The 19,749-nt window shown below is 37.2% G+C and overlaps 1 protein-coding gene across 6 annotated transcripts in view; it reads right to left on the bottom strand.

Moving 5' to 3' along the window:
• The window catches only part of KYAT3 (kynurenine aminotransferase 3), an 88,204-nt gene that overhangs the window by 30,479 nt on the left and 37,976 nt on the right, over positions 1-19,749 (bottom strand). For 4 of the 6 annotated variants that reach the window (XR_003120787.1, XM_025393912.1, XM_025393934.1 and 1 more), the window contains 7 exons: positions 16,557-16,706; positions 13,731-13,817; positions 13,054-13,179; positions 12,838-12,958; positions 6,463-6,539; positions 4,542-4,631; positions 495-681 (listed from right to left, as the gene is read on the bottom strand). Coding sequence is in view for 5 of the 6 variants with exons in the window: in XM_025393912.1 (XP_025249697.1) it covers positions 495-681; positions 4,542-4,631; positions 6,463-6,539; positions 12,838-12,958; positions 13,054-13,179; positions 13,731-13,817; positions 16,557-16,706 (838 nt within the window). In the remaining variant the exon portion in view is untranslated. Of the gene's footprint in view, positions 1-494; positions 682-4,541; positions 4,632-6,462; positions 6,540-12,837; positions 12,959-13,053; positions 13,180-13,730; positions 13,818-16,284; positions 16,440-16,556; positions 16,707-19,749 lie in introns of all 6 variants that reach the window. The other 2 variants (XM_025393941.1, XM_025393951.1) reach the window with 1 other exon arrangement.

Genomic DNA, 19,749 nt, shown 5'->3' on the forward strand with positions numbered 1-19,749 from the left:
AAAGGGTATTTTGAGTACATGACACAAAGTAGACCCTCAATAAGTGTTATTCTCCCATTTATTTTATTTCAGTACATTCTAAAATGGCAAATATTCCCTGATAGCTTTAAAATTTCTAGATTTTTTTCTAATGAAATAGTACATTTTGTTAAGTAAAAAGGAAACTACAATTTTACTCAAATGAACACTGAGTATATAATATTATTTCACACTTGTGTTTTAAAATTACACACCAGAAGAGAGTGACAGCAAATCCTACATTTAATAGACTAACTAGAACAACACTGACTCCATAACCATTTAACAATGCTCACATTTAAGATAAAAGACCTAAAAGTAAAGATAATTATAGAAAATGTAGACATTGCAAAAATCCATCCTTCTCCACAGATAAAATGCTGCTGTGGCTTTGACACCAATCTTTTCTCCATAATTCTGATATAATTTCACACATAAGTTTCCGTATAGTTGAAATAATAAAAGCCTTTACAAACCTAGCAAAGACACATCAGCAATGATGAAGTATCCTCCGTCAGGAACTATGGGTTTTAGGCCAACACTTTCAAGTAAATGTACCATCCGATCTCTTTTTACTTCTAACTCTTTTGGCAAAGAATTAAAGTAACATTCTGGGTCATCCATGCGTTTGATGTCAATCCAGAAAGCTTGAGCCAAGGCTTCCTGTTTGTCAGAATTAAAAAATACGAAAAGGAATATGGTAATGTTATTTATTGCTTAGTTTGTTGGTATAATAAAGATGATCTGAGTAAAATTATTGGCAAAGAAGTCACTCAGGAAATAACAGTTGAATTCCTGTGAACCTATATTAAACTCTATAGGTTAATGGAGGAATCAGTTATACCTAAATGATTAAATCTCATGTAAAGAACTGAGAATGAGTCCTGAAAATTCAAATTGAAAAAGAGCTGTTATATAAAGATGGCTTGCTTGGAAACAAAAAGACATTAAGATATTTTCTGTTGAGGTGAGTTGTAGAATGACTTGCTAAATCTAAGTCAGAAGAACAACCAGAGAGTAGTCAGCCTCTCACCATTATATTTGGGGACAGAGTGGAAATGAAAGCTGACCTACTGTGCAAAGGAGAAATGTGCCTTTCTTATTCTCTATAGGTGTGGAAATCCTTGCTGGAATTATTCATATGCCAGGAAGGTGGTCAAAGTGTAAGAGGGACTAGAAATGAGTTTCTGGAACATCTACAGTAATTCCTCTACCTTTCTTCAAGAGCCAGGACAGCAAACTGGGCCAAGGAAAAAGCCAATGTTGTTAAGTACAGTGGACTGAATGTTTGTGTCTACTCTCATATTCATATATTAAAATCGTAAACCCCAAGGTGATGGTATTAGGAGGTGGGGCCTTTAGGAGGTGATGAGGGCAGAAGGGTAGAGCCCTCAGGAACAGGATTAGTGCCCTTACAAAGGAGGGTTAGCTTGCTCCTTCCACCACATAAGGACACAGCAAAAGACACCATCCATGAAGGAGCACGTCCCCACCAGACACCAAATCTGCTGGTACCTTATCTTGGACTTTGCTGCCTCCAGAACGGCGAGAAATAAATTTCTGTCGTTTATAAGCCACCCAGTTCATGGCACTTTGTTATTGCAGCTCAGACCAACTAAGACATTAAGGATCAGGCAGGTAAGAGAGACTGTGTGGCGAGATGAGACTGGAGACAGAGGGGGGCAAGATCACAGAGAAGATTTTATGCCAAAAGAATGCAGTAAAACAGAATTAGTAATAATTTTCCAGTACTACAAAATCTTGGAAAACAAGGATTGATTGCCTTAGCCTAGAAATCTGTGGTTTCCGAGAACCAAACATGGTTGTCCCAGGACAAAACAGAGCACTTAGCTGAAATGGAGAATAAGAGGGTTCAGAAAAAGATGTTCTGCATTCTTAGCTATATCTTTTTTTTTTCTCTTGGCAACTTGTTCATTTACTATAGGAGATACTGCCTCAGAAAATTCCAAGTATAAGGAGACAAAAACATCCATCCTAACTACAGCATTATCCTGGACTCCTTTCTTTTTCTCATACCCCATATGTAACCTATTGACAAATAATGTGGGCTCTACTTTCAAAATATATTCAGAGTCCAATTACTTTTTACTGCTTCTACCATCCCCATCTTGGTTCAATGCACTGGCATTTCTCTCTTGGATCACTGTAACAGCTTTCTCACTCAATGAGGCAGTCAGAGTCCATTTGCTAACACAAGCCAGACCAAGTCACTCCTGAGCTCAAAACTCTCTGGTGACTTCCTATCTCACTCAGTCCTTACAGTGACGTGCACGGCCCAGCTCCATTGGACTTCCAGCTACCTCTCTGGTCTTAGCTTTTCCTACTCTTCTCTCTCGATCATTCCATTCCAGTCTCTGTGCTGTTCTCTGATATTAACATGCCAGCCAGGCTGTCTACCACTGGGCCTTTTCACTTGCTGTTTTCTCTGTACAGAGGGGTTCTTCTCTAGGCAACTATGTGGCTGCTTAATCTCCTTCAGTTAGTTGTTCAAATGTTACCTTTTCAGGGAGGCTTTCAAAGATTACCTTGTTTAACACTGTATATCTCCCACCTGGAACTTTATATCCTTCCTCTTCCCTGTTTTATCTTTCTTCTTCATATCTATCAACATTTTTTTTTTTTTTTTTTTTGAGACGAAGTCTTGCTCTTGTTGTCCGGGCTGGAGTGCAGTGGCACGATCTCAGCTCACTGCAACCTCTGTCTCCTGGATTCAAGCAATTCTGCCTTGGCCTCCTGAGTAGCTGGGATTACAGGTGCTCACTACCATGCCCAGCTAATTTTTGTATTTTTAGTAGAGATGGGGTTTTGCCATGTTGGCCAGGCTGGTCTCGAACTCCTGACCTCAGGTGACCTGCCCGCCTTGGCCTCCCAAAATGTTGGGATTATAAGCGTGAGCCATTGTGCCTGGTTCTTTTGCCTTTTTAACTGCCTTCTAGAAAAATACTATTTTTTTTCAGCATTTTGATTATCCATAGAATGATGGTAACTAAATCCCTATTTCCATAATAAATATATAAAAATATTAAATATTAAATAATATTTAAATAGTTTTTCTTTTTTACTTTATGATGTATTCTGGAAATCTTTTTTATCTCAGTACAGTAATTATAGTGTTTTCCCATTTTCTTTCTTATTTCTTTTCTCTTCAGTAGTCAGTAGACAGAGTAATGGGTCCCAACGACATCTAGGTCTTAAAACCCAAAACTTGTAAATATGTTACGTTGCATGGTGAATGGAACTTTGCAGATGTGATTGAAATTACGGAGATTATCCTTAATTAACTGGGTAGATTATGCATTGAGCCCAATGTTATCTCAAAGGTACTTATAAGGGAAAAAGGGAGGCAGAAGGGTTGAAGCCACAGGAAATGTGTTGACGGAAGCAGAGGATGGACTGATGTGACTGTGAGCCAAGGAATGTAGGCAACCTCTAGAAGCTGGAAAAGGCATGGAACAGAGTCTCTCCTAGAGCCTTCAGAAGGAACACAGCAATGCCAGCACCTTGATTTTAGCTCTTTAAGACCCATTTCGGACTTCTGAGCTGAAGAACTGTAGGATAATAAATTTGTGTTATTTTAAGTCACTAAGTTTGTGGTAATTTGTTACAGCACCAATAGAAAACTAAATATGGTCATATAACATTTCAATGTTTGGATAGATCATGGTTTATGTAATCAATTGTCTGTAGATGCTTATGGATTATCCTCAATCATCTGCAATGAATAGCCAGGTAAGTGCATAACTTCTTACATGTGCAGATAGCTTGATATGGTTTGGATCTGTGTCTTCATCCAAATCTCTTGTCCAATTGTAATCCTCAATGTTGGAGGTAGGGCCTGTTGGGAGGTGATTGGATCATGGGAGTGGTTTCTCATGAACGGTTTAGCACCATCCCCTTGATGTTCTCATGATAGTGAGTTATTGGGAAATATGGTTGTTTAAAAGTGTGTTGTACCTCCCCACTTCTCTCCCTCCTGCTCCAGCCATGTAAGACATGCCTACTTCCTCTTTGCTTTCCACCATTATTGTAAGTTTTCTGAGGCCTCTCCAGAAGCAGAAGCCACTATGCTTTCTGTACAGCCTGTAGAACCGGGAGCCAAGTAAACCTCTTTTCTTTATAAATTACTAAGTCTTGGGTATTTCTTTACCTAAGTGCAAGAATGGACTAAAACACAACTTTAGGGTAAATTCTTAGAAGATGGATTGCTTTCATATGGCAAACACATGTGTAATTTTGCTTGGTGTTGCCATTGTCCTTCACAGAGTTGTAGCACTTTAGATTCCTGCCAGCAATGTTTAACATAGCTAAACTTGTGTTTAAAAAAACACTCAAACCATCCTTGATAACAGTGAATATGTATCTGCTCCCCAAATTCCAAATTATATTAGAAGGCCCTGCAACAGAAGGATAGAAAGAGAACTAAGTCAATTCAAATATGCAATATAAAAGTAATACCTTCACCAAAAGACCATCCTTCTACCCTGAATTACTATAACACTTACCTGCAAAGGAGTTGCACAAGTATAAATTGTGTTTTGTTGAACTGTCTGTAAATGTTTTATCAAATGATTCGGACCAATGGACCAGCCAAGCTGGGAAAGGAGAAGATAAAACATATCAGAAAATCTAATTGTATATAACAAATCTGAGACAGCAGTTTAAACTTAGTGCAATTGTTAAATATATACAATCCTAAAATGTTGGCTGGGTATGGTGACTCACACCTGTAATTCCAGCACTTTGGGAAGCTGAGGTGGGTGGATCATTGAGGTTAGGAGTTGAAGACCAGCCTGGTCAACATGGTGAAATGCTGTCTCTACTAAAAATACAAAACAATTAGCTGGGCGTGATGGTGGGCACCTGTAATCCCAGCTACTTGGGAAGCTGAGGCAGGGGAATCACTTCAATACAGGAGGCAGAGGTTGCAGTGAGCTGAGATCACGCCACTGCACTCCAGCCTGGGCGACAGAGTGAGACTCCATCTCAAAAAAAAAAAGTTCACACTATGAAAGTAGTACAGTATTAATACTTAGAATCATTTCGATGGTGTTCTTTTCAAGGAACAGCTTCCAAATGGAGTCATATTCTGGAAGATTAAAAACTGGTAACAAAGCTTGTTCAAATTACAGATTAAAGTAACTCTGAATGAGGGCCTAAGGTACTCATAATTAAAACATATAGACTTGATTCTGCAGGCCTAATTTTTGATGCTCCCTCTTTCTTTTTTTTTTTTTTTGATACAGAGTTTTGCTCTTGTTGCCCAGACTGGAGTGCAATGGCTGGATCTTGGCTCACTCAACCTCCGCCTCCTAGCTACAGGCGATTCTCCTGTCTCAGCCTCCCAAGTAGCTGGGATTACAGGCATGCACCACCATGCCCAGCTAATTTTTTTGCATTTAGTAGAGATGGGGTTTCACCATGTTAGGCTGATCGAGAACTCCTGACCTCAGGTGATCTACCCGCCTCGGCCTCCCAAAGTGGTAGGATTACAGGCGTGTGCACCATGCCTGGTCAATGCTCCCTGCTTTTTTCTCATGTTCAGGAGAGATGAGGCTGGAAGAAAATTGGGTTTTAACTGGATAAATTATTGTAATAAATAATACAGTGGTTAAGTGCATGAATTCTGGAGCTAGACTTCCTGTACTGGCTTGAATTTATTAGCGGGGTAATCTTAGGCAAGTCATTTAACTTCTCTGTGCTTTAGCTTTGTCATCTGTAAAATGAGGATACTAACCATACCCACCTTATAGTGCGGTTATGAGAATGAAAGAAATTAGTATATGTAAAACATTTAGAACCTGCCAAAATATTAGCTACTGTTATTTTTTCTTCTTTTATGTTAATATGCAGGAATCTGAACACTTTTTTGCAAAGAAAAAGGTGTCATTAGTTGATCACTTATAAAAGGGAAAATGACCTAATTTTTCTTACTTTTAAAGAAATAATTAGGTCTCAAAAAGGATAAAACTCAACATGAAAGCAAAATAAGTCAAGAGATAAGCAAAGATCACCAGGTATAAAAATCTATATAAACTGAATATATATGCAATTATTCATTTATCTGTTTACTTATTTATTTCATTATTTTTTTAAAGATGGTCTTGTTCTGTCTCCCAGTGGCTGGAGTGCAGCTCACTGCAGCCTCAAGTTCCTGAGCTCAAGTGATCCTCCCATATCATCCTCCCAAGTTGCTGGGACTGCAGGCATGCACCACCCTGCCATGGTGACAGGGTCTCACCATGTAGCCAAGTTTGGCCTTGAACTCTTGGCCTTAAGTGATCCTCCTGCCTTAGCCTCCCAGAGTGCTGGGATTATAGGCATGAGCCACCATGCCTGGCCAGCATTTAAAACACAAAACACTCTACAAAAAAATAAATAATATACAGGCCTATTTTTAAGCAATTAAATTCTTACTCATCTTACTTTCCAGCCAGTTACACTGAAAGTCTTTCCAGCACTTCCTATTGTTATTGTTCTCTCCCACATACCTGGAAAAGTAGCTAAACAGAGGAGGAAAAAAGGTTAAATAATTGTTTTCCAATTAATCTACATTTAGTATAATCTAAAAACATAACAAAGATACATAAATTCAATGAAAATAAGTGTATTATAGTTTAGCCAGTATAGTTATTTCTAGTTTTTTTTTTTTAAGATAATGTAACTTTAATGTAAAACACAGATGAAAAGGTTACAACACTGTAATGTTGCACCAAAATAATATATAAATAGATTTAAAAATTTTTAAATTAGTTCTGGGGCAGGAGTGTCAGGAGTACCAGCAGGCAGTGTTCCAGATTGCCTTAAGTGGCAGCTGTCACAGGAGCTGTAGCATTCAGTGTTCAATGTTAGCAGTGGCTGCAGGTTCAGTATAATAGTCCAGTGGCAGGGCTTAGGTTGTGATCCTGATTATTGTTTAGGCCCCTTTATTTTGCCTATTTTCTGAGTGTATTTCTCCAGGCTTCCTAGAGCAATGGCTCTTAAAATGTGTTCTCACACTAGCAATATCAGCATCACTGGGTAACTTGTAAGAAAGGCAAATCACTGGGCCTCATCCCAGACCTACTGAATCAGAAACTGGGGGTGGGACCCAGTAATCATGTGTGCATGTGTGTGTGTGTGTATGTGTGTGTGTTTTGCTAACAGCTTTATTGGGATATAAATCCCATAAATTCACCAATTTAAGGTATGCCATTCAGTGATTTTTTAGTATATCTATAGACTTGTGCAACTATCACCATAACCAATTTCAGAACACTTTTTTCATCCCAGAAGAAGCCCTGTACCTTTTAGCTATCACTCTTTAATATCCTCGTGGCCATTGTGCCTGAACGAAACTTATCAAACACACATATTTTCTCCATAAGGAACATCACAACCTTCTTGCACTTAGGAACACTAGACAGCACTTCAGCACTAGGCTTGGGGGCCATTTTAAACAGCAAAATCACTGTACAGAGAATAATTGCTTATAGTGTGAATTGAAACAGAACCAGAGTGTTGCCTTGTTTGACCTCGACTGGGAATGTGTGTAGGGTGACTCAAATTTCCCCTTCTCTTCAAATGAAGTGCTGTATTGATTTTGTTACACATATATTTTAGGGAGTAGGCAAATTTGCAAATACAGAACTCAAGAATAATGCGAATTGGCTGTATAATGGTTTTCAAGTTGATTAACATCTTTAATAAAGACATTGATTCATTCATACATCAAATATTCATTAGCAACCACCAGGTGCTAGGGACTAAGGTCTAGAGGAAACAAAAATGAATAAGATGCAATTCTTCAAAAAATTTAATGTCTAGTGGGACATGAGACACATACAATGACAATTGTAATACAGTGTGATAAATGCTGTAACAGCAGGAGGCATGGAGGGTGATGCAAGGATAGAAGAGGGTGTTGAGGGTGGCTTTCTGCAGCCAGTAATTCTTAAGCTGAGACATAGAAGACCACATAGGCCATAGCCAGGCAGAGAAAGGGAAGGAAGATATTCTGGGCTAAGAGAATGCAGGTAACAAAGGTCTGGAGGTCTAAAATGCAAGAGTTTGTAAATTTTGCTAGACATTGGTAATAACTGGTAAATTACCATTCTGTCACTCTTCTGCCAATGCCACCCACAATACTGCTTTTTGGATTCCTCAGGTAATTTAGTTTTGAAGTTCTTTCCATGCAACCCACAAGTTTTTCCACTTGTTTTTCAGAAGCACAAGTGGGGGATCTTGTATTGTTCTTAGAGTGTTGGTACACACAAAGGGAAAATAAATGCACATCTCTGGGAATCTAAGCTTCTGCTTTCTGAAATAATCTGCTCTTAAGCAAGTAAAGTGCCTACTAAAATGTAAGGCAGCTACAGGAATTTCCAAAACAACGTGTAAGTAATTTCAGTCTACCCTGAAATACCTGCTAAATTTGAAACAGTAGGAAAAGTATATAAATCAGAAAAGTTATAATTTTATTCTCTGTGGAATATAACAAAACCCAAAAAGATAAATGAGAAAAATAGTTAGAATGTCCACTTGAAGAAGGAATATTTTAAAATTTGATATAAATAATTATATCCCTTCTAGTTTTGAGACATTTCTGGTCTTCCAAAATACTCCAAAAGAATGCTATGACACATGCCCCACTTTTCTATTTGACCCGAGAAAATCTAAACTATGTATAATGAAGATTATCACTTCCTTTAAAGTAAAGGATACATCATATATTAAAGGACTACTGGTGCACTTTGCAAAGGACTACTGGTGCACTTTGCAAATTGATGTAATAGCTGTTTTGTAGCCATTTTGCATCTTTAATGTAACAAAGACTATTGTATGTGATAGAATACCTCAGTTTTAATGCAAACAAATTGCACTTTCTAAATAATGAAATAGTGTATCCATTTTTTGGTCTTATTTAAACTTTATGGGCTGTTACAACTAAAAAAAATCTAAGTTCAAAATATACATCTTGCATATCTTTAGTAAATAATGTTATTAGTTACGCTTTACCCTGAAGGGCTTAAAATGAGTAGATCTAAATAATAAATTTCAAGATGATCTAAAGTGATCTTTTGGGATGAATATTGCTACACTGAGTTAATTACAACAAGAAAGTAATTGTTCATGTTAATCTGATTTTCCACTGGGAAACAGTTCAAATGACTTGAGACAAGGTCACCAACAGGATGGGTGATGGTGGACTCTGATGCAATTTAACACATGATAACATTTTGGTGTAGTAAGGTGCCACACCCTGCAAATCTCTGGCTGCCTTCTCTGTTTATATATTCCCCTTGAGAAAATTCATTCTCTTCCATGTGTCCAGCAACCACCAACATTTTGATGACTGCCAAAAATACATTCCATTATAATTTGATTCTGATGATCAGGCGTATAATTCCACTTGTCCCCAGATATCTATTCTTCTATGTCCCATAGAAACCCAAACTCAGCAAGTTTAAAGCGTGAGAAGGAATTCCCTTTGCTCAGCCCTTCCCTACAAATCTGCTCCTCTCCATATTTACTCTGGTTAAAGGCCTTATCACTGCTGAGTAGTTCAGGCTAGAGATCTTAGTATCATGCTTGCTTTCTTTCCACCTTCAAATGCTACACTCTATAATTTCTAAATAGCCCCCATGTACCATCTCCACTGCTAGGTCATCTGATTTGCTTAAGACCCTCCTCTGTGACTGGCTCTCATCTTTGTAAAAAAAAATCTAGTCATGGAACCAATTCTCCTGTTTTGTTACACCTTTTGCAATAGTTCTCAAAGTAAGGTCACTGGCACTCTGGTAATCAAATTAATGTGCAAAATTTTAAAAAATCAATGTTAAGTTTTCTTCCACACAATTTTCTTAAGCCTTATAGCAAATACTACCACTTATCTGATAGTGGATGCTCTAATAGTGAAACAGATGAGCATTTAGTAAATGCATATTAATGGAAAAATCAGAAAAACTCAAATGTGTTTATTTCAATAGCTTTTTGTTGTGGACAAGTATGAACAGAATTGTGATTTTTATATTGGATTCTAATTGTTGAATTTCTGTTGGGAAAATTGCTATTACTTTCAGGATGGAATTCACAATATCACTATTTCATGATGTAGAACACTGTGATCTCATGGTGATCTACCACTAAAGTAAGTTTCAGAACCCTGACCTCCTCAACAAAGTTTATACTCTTTATCTCATATTCAAAGTCCTTTAGAATCACCCTACTTTTCCACCCTGATCTATGCCAGTTACTACAGTACACCCTCATAAATCAAACTGAGGCTGGGTTCTATGGCTTATGCCTGTAATCACAGCCCTTTGGGAGGCCAGGGCAGGAGGATTGCTTGAGTCTAGGAGATTGAGAACAGTACGAGCAACATAGTGAGATGCTATCTCTACAAAAATTAAAAAAAAATTAGCCAGATAAGGGGGTGCAGACTTGTAGTCAAAGCTACTTGGGAGGCTGAGGTGGAAGGATTGCTTGAACCCAAAAGTTTGAGATTACAGTGAGCTCTGCGCCACTGCACTCCAGCCTGGGTGACACAGCAAGACCCTGTCTCCTAAAAAATAAAAATAAAAAATAAGGCCGGGCACGGTGGCTCATGCCTGTAATTCCAGCACTTTGGGAGGCCGAGGCGGGTGGATCATGAGGTTAGAAGTTTGAGACCAGCTTGGCCAACATGGTGAAACCCCGTCTCTACTAAAAGTAAAAAAATTAGCCAGGCATGGTGGCGCGTGCCTGTAATCCCAACTATTCAGGAGCCCGAGGCACGAGAATCGTTGGAACCCAGGAGGCAGAGGTTGCAGTGAGCCGAGATTGCGCCACTGCACTCCATCCTGGGTGACAGAGCAAGACTCTGTCTCAAAAACAAACAAACAAAAAAAACCACAAAACTTATTTACCTTTCTTCTTCTTTGTGTTTAAAATTTCAATAATCTCATTGTGGTTTTGATTTGCATTTCTCTGATGGCCAGTGATGATGAGCATTTTTTCATATGTCTGTTGGCTGTATGAATGTCTTCTTTTGAGAAATGTCTGTTCATATCCTTTGCCCATCACACACCGGGGCCTATCATGGGGAGGGGGGAGGGGGGAGGGATTGCATTGGGAGTTATACCTGATGTAAATGACGAGTTGATGGGTGCAGCAGACCAACATGCCACAAGTATACATATGTAACAAACCTGCACGTTATGCACATGTACCCTACAACTTAAAGTATAATAATAATAAATAAATTAAAAAAATAAATAAATAAATAAATACACCACAAAAAAAAAAAAAAAATTTCAATAATCATTTACCTTTCTTAAGTGTATCTTGATCTTTTACACCTCCTTGTCTAAGTACATGCTAGTTTATGTTTTAGGAATTTAGTTTCTATTTCTCTGTTTAGCTAATTCTCTATCTTTTGGCCACTCCTTTTTTATTCCCCTCAAACAGTTGCTTTCTCTTCCCACATCTATAGCAACTTGTAATATGCTATAGGAGTAATTATGGCACATGTAACAATGCAACAATTTAATATATTAGCACATTACATTTCTTATTTTTATTTTTCTTAAAAAAAATTAGCCAGGTGTGGTGGTCTGTGCCTTTAGTCCCAGTTACTTGGGAGGCTGAGCTGGGAGGATTGCTTGAGCCCAGGAGATGGAGGTTGCAGTGAGCCAGTGGTACCCGGGCTCAAGGGATCCTCCCACCCCAGCCTCCCAAGTAGCTGCGACTACAGGCACAGACTACCACACCTGGCTGCTTTTTTGAATTTCTGTGTAGAGATGGAGTTTCTCCATGTTGCCCAGGCCAGTTTTGAACTCCTGGACTCTAGCAATCCACCCACTTTAGCCTCTCAAAGTGCTGGGATTATAGGCGTGAACCACTGTACCTGGTCTAAATTTTAAAATATATCTATTTCTGCTACATTTTTTAGTCATCCTTCCCTTAATCTTTTCATCTTTCGTCTTCATTTATTCAACAATTTCTTTCTAATTCTCTACCGTGTACAAGATTCTATGGAAAATGGGGATGCAGAAGAGACTAAAATAAACAAAACCCCTCCATCACTGTGGTTTAGAAGTAAAATATATAGATTCTTATATTTACCATAGAGGGAAAAACAAAACAAAATAGAAAAAGGACAAAGCAAATGCTGGAGGGAGAGGTGTATCTATTTTCAATGTGATGGTCATGAAAACTGACATTGGACAAAGGCCTGAAGGAGGCAAAGGATATTTGGAGCCAGGTGGATATTTGGAGGAAAAGTGTTTCCAGGCAAAGGAAAGGGAGGTTCGAAGACCCAAAAGTTGCAGCCCAGTTTGTAATCATATAGTTCACATGGTTTGGACTACTGCAGCAGACACTACGGCATTCATGAGATAGCCCAGTAGCAATAGCTGAATCTCAAGCAAGGGCCAAGCAGCATACCTGACTACCCCTGTAATTTCTTTCTGTTGACTTGGCATTTTGTTAAGTTGTTGAGCACAGACCGTCTAGAACCTCTTCAGGCACAAGAAAGCTCCCTGTGTCTTATGTACCAAGTAATTGCTGGATTTCTGCTAAGAAGCCAGGGATATGGGCAAAAGAACTACTTCTCTGGTATCATAGCTTTATAGTATGATCCAAAATCTCTTATTCTTTGTCCTTTGAACTATTCATCAATTCACTAAAGTATTGCTCATTTAAATACTATTTTTAAGTGTTCATACAGACAGATACCCATTACAAAGACTATTTTAGATTTGGTCTGGGATACTTTCCAATCAGTTCTACCATATGTGCCCAAACACATTTAGATTTGTGACTCTATATTATAGTCGGTACCTATTTTTAAGTGCTTATTTCCAGAATATACAAGCCATTCATAAACCTCATCGCTGATGCAGAGTGTGTCATATTTGATGCAAAGGTCAGCAATTACTTGCAGTTCCTCTTTGTTATACACCTACACATAATAAAGGAAAGAGTACAGCCAATTATTCAACATGTGAGAAAATGATAGGTCAGAAGACTGTGTAAGGAGATAAGAGACTTGCTTACCTTGCCAAGTGGGTTATGTGGAGTATTTAGTATAATAGCTTTGGTTTTGGAATTAAATTTACTTTCCAGTTCTTGAGGATCTAATGTCCAGTCAGAACTAGACCATCTTTTTCCATCAACAGGTTTCTAAGCATGAAGAATGAAGATATAATTTGATTCAATTAAGTCATGTTTACTGTCTTACAAACAAATAATATAATAAGAAAAAAACATCAAAGAAAGACATGGCAAAGGAAACTGAATAAATTACCAACAAATGCTTCCCTGGAGTAGGAACAGAAAAAAAAGTAGAAAAAGACTAACAAAGAAGATAAACAGAAATAACTAGGCTGTAGTTCTGCTTAAGAGCCCAAGAAGACTTAAGTCTTATGCTCACACCTGTTAAATGGAAAAATAAGCCCTGTCAACATTAACTGCTGTTACTATTCCTTCACAGGAACTAGCTACAACTATGGTTAACATGTCTGATATTGTAAGGTTAGCTGATGATTTTGTGACTCACCTTAGTGTATTACTTATGTTGAAAATATTTAAAAAAGACAACTAGACAAACAGAGACATACAGGAAATCTCCAAATGCAATCAAAGTAGAAACTTTATCATAACAAAGTAATTGGTATTTTCAAGACTTCTTAAGTCTTGAAACTTTGCCATATGAACCCTACTGGCAAACTTACAGATCTCAGGGGAATAAAAACAGGTGTTGCTCCAGCCATTCTCACCATGGGCTCATAGCAGTCATAGAAAGGCACTATTAGTATGACCTGCAATAAAAGCAAATAAGATCACAACCTATCAATCATTTATTCATGTTAATAATACTGTGTACCTACTATGGACTAGGCACTGTACTATGTGTTGGGATACAGCAGTGAAAAAGGCAGGCTTTGCCCTTGTGGAGCTAACATCTGAGGGGAAGAGACCTCGGAGACAAACTTGTCCAAGTAGTCTTAATTGGACTCCTTGGTATCTTAGGGAGATCTATAAATAAGCATGCAGTGGGAGTATTTGAAATTGCATATAAAATTTCATATATGCAGAGGTAGATTTACCTGGAGAATGGGACTATCACATTCTCAAAGGGATATTCCAGCCAAAACGATTAAGCATTTCTTCATATTTCAAATTAGAAAATAAAATCTAGAATGTAAGTGATGTATAAGCAGTGACAGACAGCAGGCTATGTGGAAAGAGAACACTGTAATGTTCCCTGGTATAAAGTGCTAATTTAAAAGCATCATCTTGAGAGTAGAAATGTTTCTCTCTTCTCAAAAGCATGGTCAATTTTTGCATTTTTAGTAGAGATGGGGTTTCGCCATTGCCCAGGCTGATCTTGAACTCCTGACCTCAGGTGATCTGCTTGCCTGGGCCTCTCAAACTGCTGGGATAACAGGCCTGAGCCACCACACCCAGCCTCATCTGTGAAGTTCTCAGGGACTAAAACAACCTATCTTTGTAACACTAGATAGGCACTAGGGAAATATAAAACTCAATACAAAGTGAGAGCACAATAAAGGAAAATAAATTGGAGAGGCAGGGCAGTGGAGTGGGAGGAATATACCTGCTACTCTTCACCTTGATTTCTTCACTTTTATGATGTGAACAATTCCTCTCTCTCTCTCTTTTTTTTTTTTTTTTGAGAGTATTTATTGAGTCCTCACTATTTTAGGTGCTGGCAATAAAGCTATAAAGTTCTCCTAGAACTTACATCCTACTGAGAGAGGCTTATAATGAACAGAGAAACAAATAAGGACATTAGATAATTTCAGATAGTAATAAATGCGATAAAGAAACAATAAATAGGTCAGTATGATAGTAAGTGACATGTATGTGGTTTCAAAATACTAGATAAGTTGATGAAGGAAGAAAGAATAGAGGAAAGAAGGCTAAGGGCTAAGCCTTACAATACTCCCAACATAGTGCAGAGAAAGAAGCAACAAAGGATTAACAACATTGAAGTATGAGACAAAACTATGTTATAGGATTAAAGGAGATTATGTATATGAAACTGTGAACTTCCTTAACATGTTTCCTTAAACATCTTGTCTGGCACAGTGGAGGGAATCAAAGTTGCAAAAGAATAACATAACACAAAGCAGATAGCAGCATCTTTCATAAAAGTGGTACGATAAAGGGCTATGAGAGTTCAAAGAAAGTTAACAATATAGATCAGGATAAATACTCGTTCTTCAGTCCCAGTGTAAGCAATATCTCTCTGGAGCTTTCCAGACTTAGCAGATGTAATTGCCTCTTCCTTTTGTCACTACTGTAAGTTATACATTCACCACTATTGGCTAACACACAATGTTCCTCTTAATCCATTTGCAAGTCTGTGTTCTCTACTAGTCAGAGAATTCCTTCTGCACAGAATCTATCTTTAAAAAAATCTTCTATCTCACAGTGCTTAGCATATATTGGATCCTCTGTATTTTGTGAATAAATGAAAGAGGCAAAAAGTATTAAAGCAAGGGTATTGGAATGATAATGGGAAATACGGGTAGAGATGACTGAGGTAGGTGCCAAAAGTTGGTTATACATCACAGTACTAAATAGCAAAATCATTTTACCTTCCTGTCATATTAATACATCCTCAGCCAGGTGTGGTGGCTTACGCTTGTAATCCCAGCACTTTGGGAGGCTGAGGCAGATGGATCACCTGAGGTCAGGAGTTCGAGACCAGTCTGGCCAACATGGCAAAATCCCATCTCTCCTAAATATACAAAAATTAGCTGGGCTTGGTGGCGGACGCCTGTAATCTCAGCTACTCAGTAGGCTGGGGCAGGAGAATCACTTGAACCCGTGAGGTGGAGGTTGCAGTGAGCCAAGATTGCACCACTGTACTCCAGCCTGGGCAACAAAGTGGGACTCTGTCTCCAAAAAAAAAAAGAAAAAAAAAAAAATCTTCATATGAGATGGCTTATACAATTACTGGGCACACAAAGACATTAATCAAAAACTTGTAGACCAAGTTAAGATTAAAGGTTATTTTAGCAATGAAAACAAAAGATTCTTTTTCCCCAGCAGTGTTAGTCCCTTCCATCTGCCCTTATTTAAATAGGCTATAAAAATAAGAATAAATTATATGCAAGAAAATGGATGAATCTGACAGACACAAAAATAAATGAATGAATCTAGACCCAAGAGTATATATACATTGTATAATTCTATTCCTATCAAGTAAAAGAGCAGTCAAAACAAGTCTACGGTTATAGAAGACAGAAGAGTAGTTACCTCTGGGAGAATATAGACTATGAAGAGGAACAAAGGAGCTTTCTGGGTACTGGAAATGTATTAACTTTATCTGGTTGTAGTTACACAGAAATTTACACAGTAATTTATCCAGCTGTACATTTAAGATTTGTGAACTTTATTGTACATGCATTATACTTAAAACATAATTAAAAATAAAAAGAGAAAACAGCATAATATAAACAAAAGATTCAAAGATGGGACAAATGATAATTGATTCAACATAGGTATTATGATAATGTTAACATACTTACTTCATCTCCCTCATCAATTAATGCTTGAATGGTGTTAAAAAGAGATCCATATGCTCCTACTGTCACAAGGATTTCTTTATTTGAATCGATTTGCTTTTGATAAAGCTTTTCATACAGGTAGGACAGAGCTTTCACAAGTGATGGATGGCCCTATTGGATTAAAAATAAGAACAAAACCTTGAATTTAAATATGGGACCTATTGTTTGAGGTAATATGGCTCTAAAATGTAAGAATTTTTAAAATTTGGATTTGATGTTTATAATTACCCAAAGAAAATTTATATTTTTTAATGGCAATGAATTTTTTAAAATTTACTGCATTTAGAGGATTCTCACACTATTGGTCATGAAGGCTTGCTAATGATTAAAACTTCTTACTAAATAAAGGATTTGGGATTATATAATTTCAAAGTATTTGCTTTGAATAAAAATGAACCTTTCATATTTTTTGACAGTAATTAAATCATATTGAAAAGAGTTGGATTTGTTTCCCAGTTAAAATAAGTAAAAAAACCCCACGTTAACTGTACACCCCCTCCTTGGCTCTTCCTGATTGATGGAGAGATGATTATACCAACCAATGGACTAGGGAGAGAGAACAAAAACAAATTCACCAAAGACACGAACACTAGTGTTGATGTGATAGCAAATGTTAGAAGGAAGTGAGACGCTACTCACATTGATAGTCAAGAGAGCAGTGGTTATCCAAGGTAACTACTTTCATAGGTGAAGTGAAGGGATTATGAAGGTATAGTCTGAGGCAAGTAGGGGATCTGAAGACTCCTGGATTAGCTCTCCCTAAGTTCTCTTCTAGGTTCTCTCCCCTTCCTTCCTTTTCTTTCTTCCTTTCCCTTTCCCTCTCCTTGTTTTATTTGGTATTTAAGTCAGTATTTCTTGTTGTTTTCCGTCCAGCATCTACCTCCTCATTTTGCTTTTGAAGTACCATCCTGATTTTCTATCCCCTGAGAGTAAGAATGCAAATGCAGGTCATGTGCCTTTGTTTGAAAGCACTTTGGGCTCTGGAGCAATAAACTGAGTCCCTTTGAATTTTACTTTAATAGCAGGTCTAACGAATTCTAGCAAAAGGAGATCTGAAAAGCGACTGTAAACACTATACACATTTCTTAGAATGATAAATGTTTGTGCTTTTAAAATTAAAAATTTAAATACAAAAATAATTTATGCTTCATGTAATAAGTAAAACTAGGCAAAGGTGTGTAAAAAATTACAATCCCTCCTCAATATTATTTCATTCCCATCCCCCTGAGGTGACCGATGTCCATAGCCTGGTGATAGTGCAACACCACTCTCAGTGCTTATACCAATATAAAAACACATAGACATGTACATACCTATGTATTTACAAAAACTAGAATATACGTATTAATAAATAAGTGGGTATGGTTGTGTTCTAATAAAACTTTATTTACAAAATCTGACAGATTGGACCCATAGGCCATAGACTGCAAAACCCCGCTATAGACCAATTTGAGAAAACTGACAGACAATATTTAGTCTCTCAATCCATAAACATCATTCCCAATTTATTTAGGTATTGCTTAATTTCTCTAAGTAATGTTTTATAGATTTCATTGTACAGATCTTGGATATATTTTAAAAAATTTATTCTTAAATGTTTTGTGTTTTGGGATACTACTATAAATAGTATTTAAAAAATTTTACTTTCTAATTGTTCATTTTAATATATAGAAATACAACTGATTTTTGTGTATTGGCTTTGTGTCCTGTGACCTTGCTCAATTCATTTATTAGTTATAGTAGGCTTTTTTTTCTCTTTTAGAATTCCTTAGGATATTCTATGTACACAGTCATGTTTTCTGAAAATGAGTTTACATTTTTCTTCTTTCTAATCTATGTATCTTTATATCTCACAGGGCTCCAGTACACTGATGAATAACAGTGGTCAGAGTGGACATCTTTGCTGTCTTTTCAATCTTACTACATTATGTGCATTACAGGTGTAATCTGTAGGTTTCTCATAGATTCCTTTGATGAGAGTGAGAAAGCTCCATTCTATTCCTAATTGGCTGAAAACTTTTATTATAAATGAGAGTTGAATTTTGTCAGATGTGTTTTCTGTATATACTACGTAAGATGATCTTTTTTTTCTGATAATATAGCATAATTGCAATGATTAATTTTTGGATATTAAAACTAACCCTGTATTCCTACGGTAAACCTTACTTGGTCAGGATGTATTACTTTTTATATCTTTATACACAGGGGCACACACACACATGCACGCACACATCTGGATTTGATTTACTAAAATTTCACAATTTTTGTTTCTATGTTCATGAGAGATATTGAACTGGAGTTTTCTTTCTTTCTTTCTTTCTCTGGCATTTTTAAAATCAGTTTTTGTATCAGGGTAATGCTGAAACTAATTTTATGAGACCAGCATTACCCTGACACAAAACCCCTGATTAAAAGGTCAGACAGAACCATTAGGCATTTCTTTATTTTTCAAATTACAAAAATTGTTGATCAATAAGTAAAAGTTTTCCATCCTGCTCCATTTTCTGAATGTGCAGAATTGGTATTATTAGGTTGGTGCAAAAGTAATTGTGTTTTTGTCATTAAAATTAATGGAAAAACCGTAATTACTTTTGAACCAACTTAATAGTTCTTCCTTAAATGCTTGATAGAATTCACTAATAAGCCATCTAGGTATTGCAGTTTATTTGCAGGAAGACTTTAATTACAAATTCATTTTCTTCTTCTTTTTTTTTTTTTGAGACAGAGTCTCACGCTGTCACCCAGGCTGGAGTGCAGTGGAGTGATCTCGGCTCACTGCAAGCTCTGCCTCCCAGGTTCACGTCATTCTTCTGCCTCAGCCTCCCAAGTAGCTGGGACTACAGGTACCCGCCACCACACCTGGCTAATTTTTTGTATTTTTAGTAGAGACGGGGTTTCATCATGTTAGCCAGGATGGTCTCCATCTCCTGACCTCGTGATCCACCCACCTCAGCCTCCCAAATTGCTGGGATTACAGGTGTGAGCCACTGTGCCTGGCCACAAATTCATTTTCTTTCATTGACATAGGGCTAGTTGCATTTTTCATCTCTCCTTATGTCAGTTTAGGTAATTTGTATCTTTTTTTTTTATTTTTTAAAATTTTATTTATTTATTTATTCATTTTTATACTTTAAGTTCTAGGGTACATGTGCAC

Source organism: Theropithecus gelada, chromosome 1, assembly GCF_003255815.1.
Source record: "Theropithecus gelada isolate Dixy chromosome 1, Tgel_1.0, whole genome shotgun sequence".
NCBI classification, from domain to species: Eukaryota; Metazoa; Chordata; class Mammalia; order Primates; family Cercopithecidae; genus Theropithecus; species Theropithecus gelada.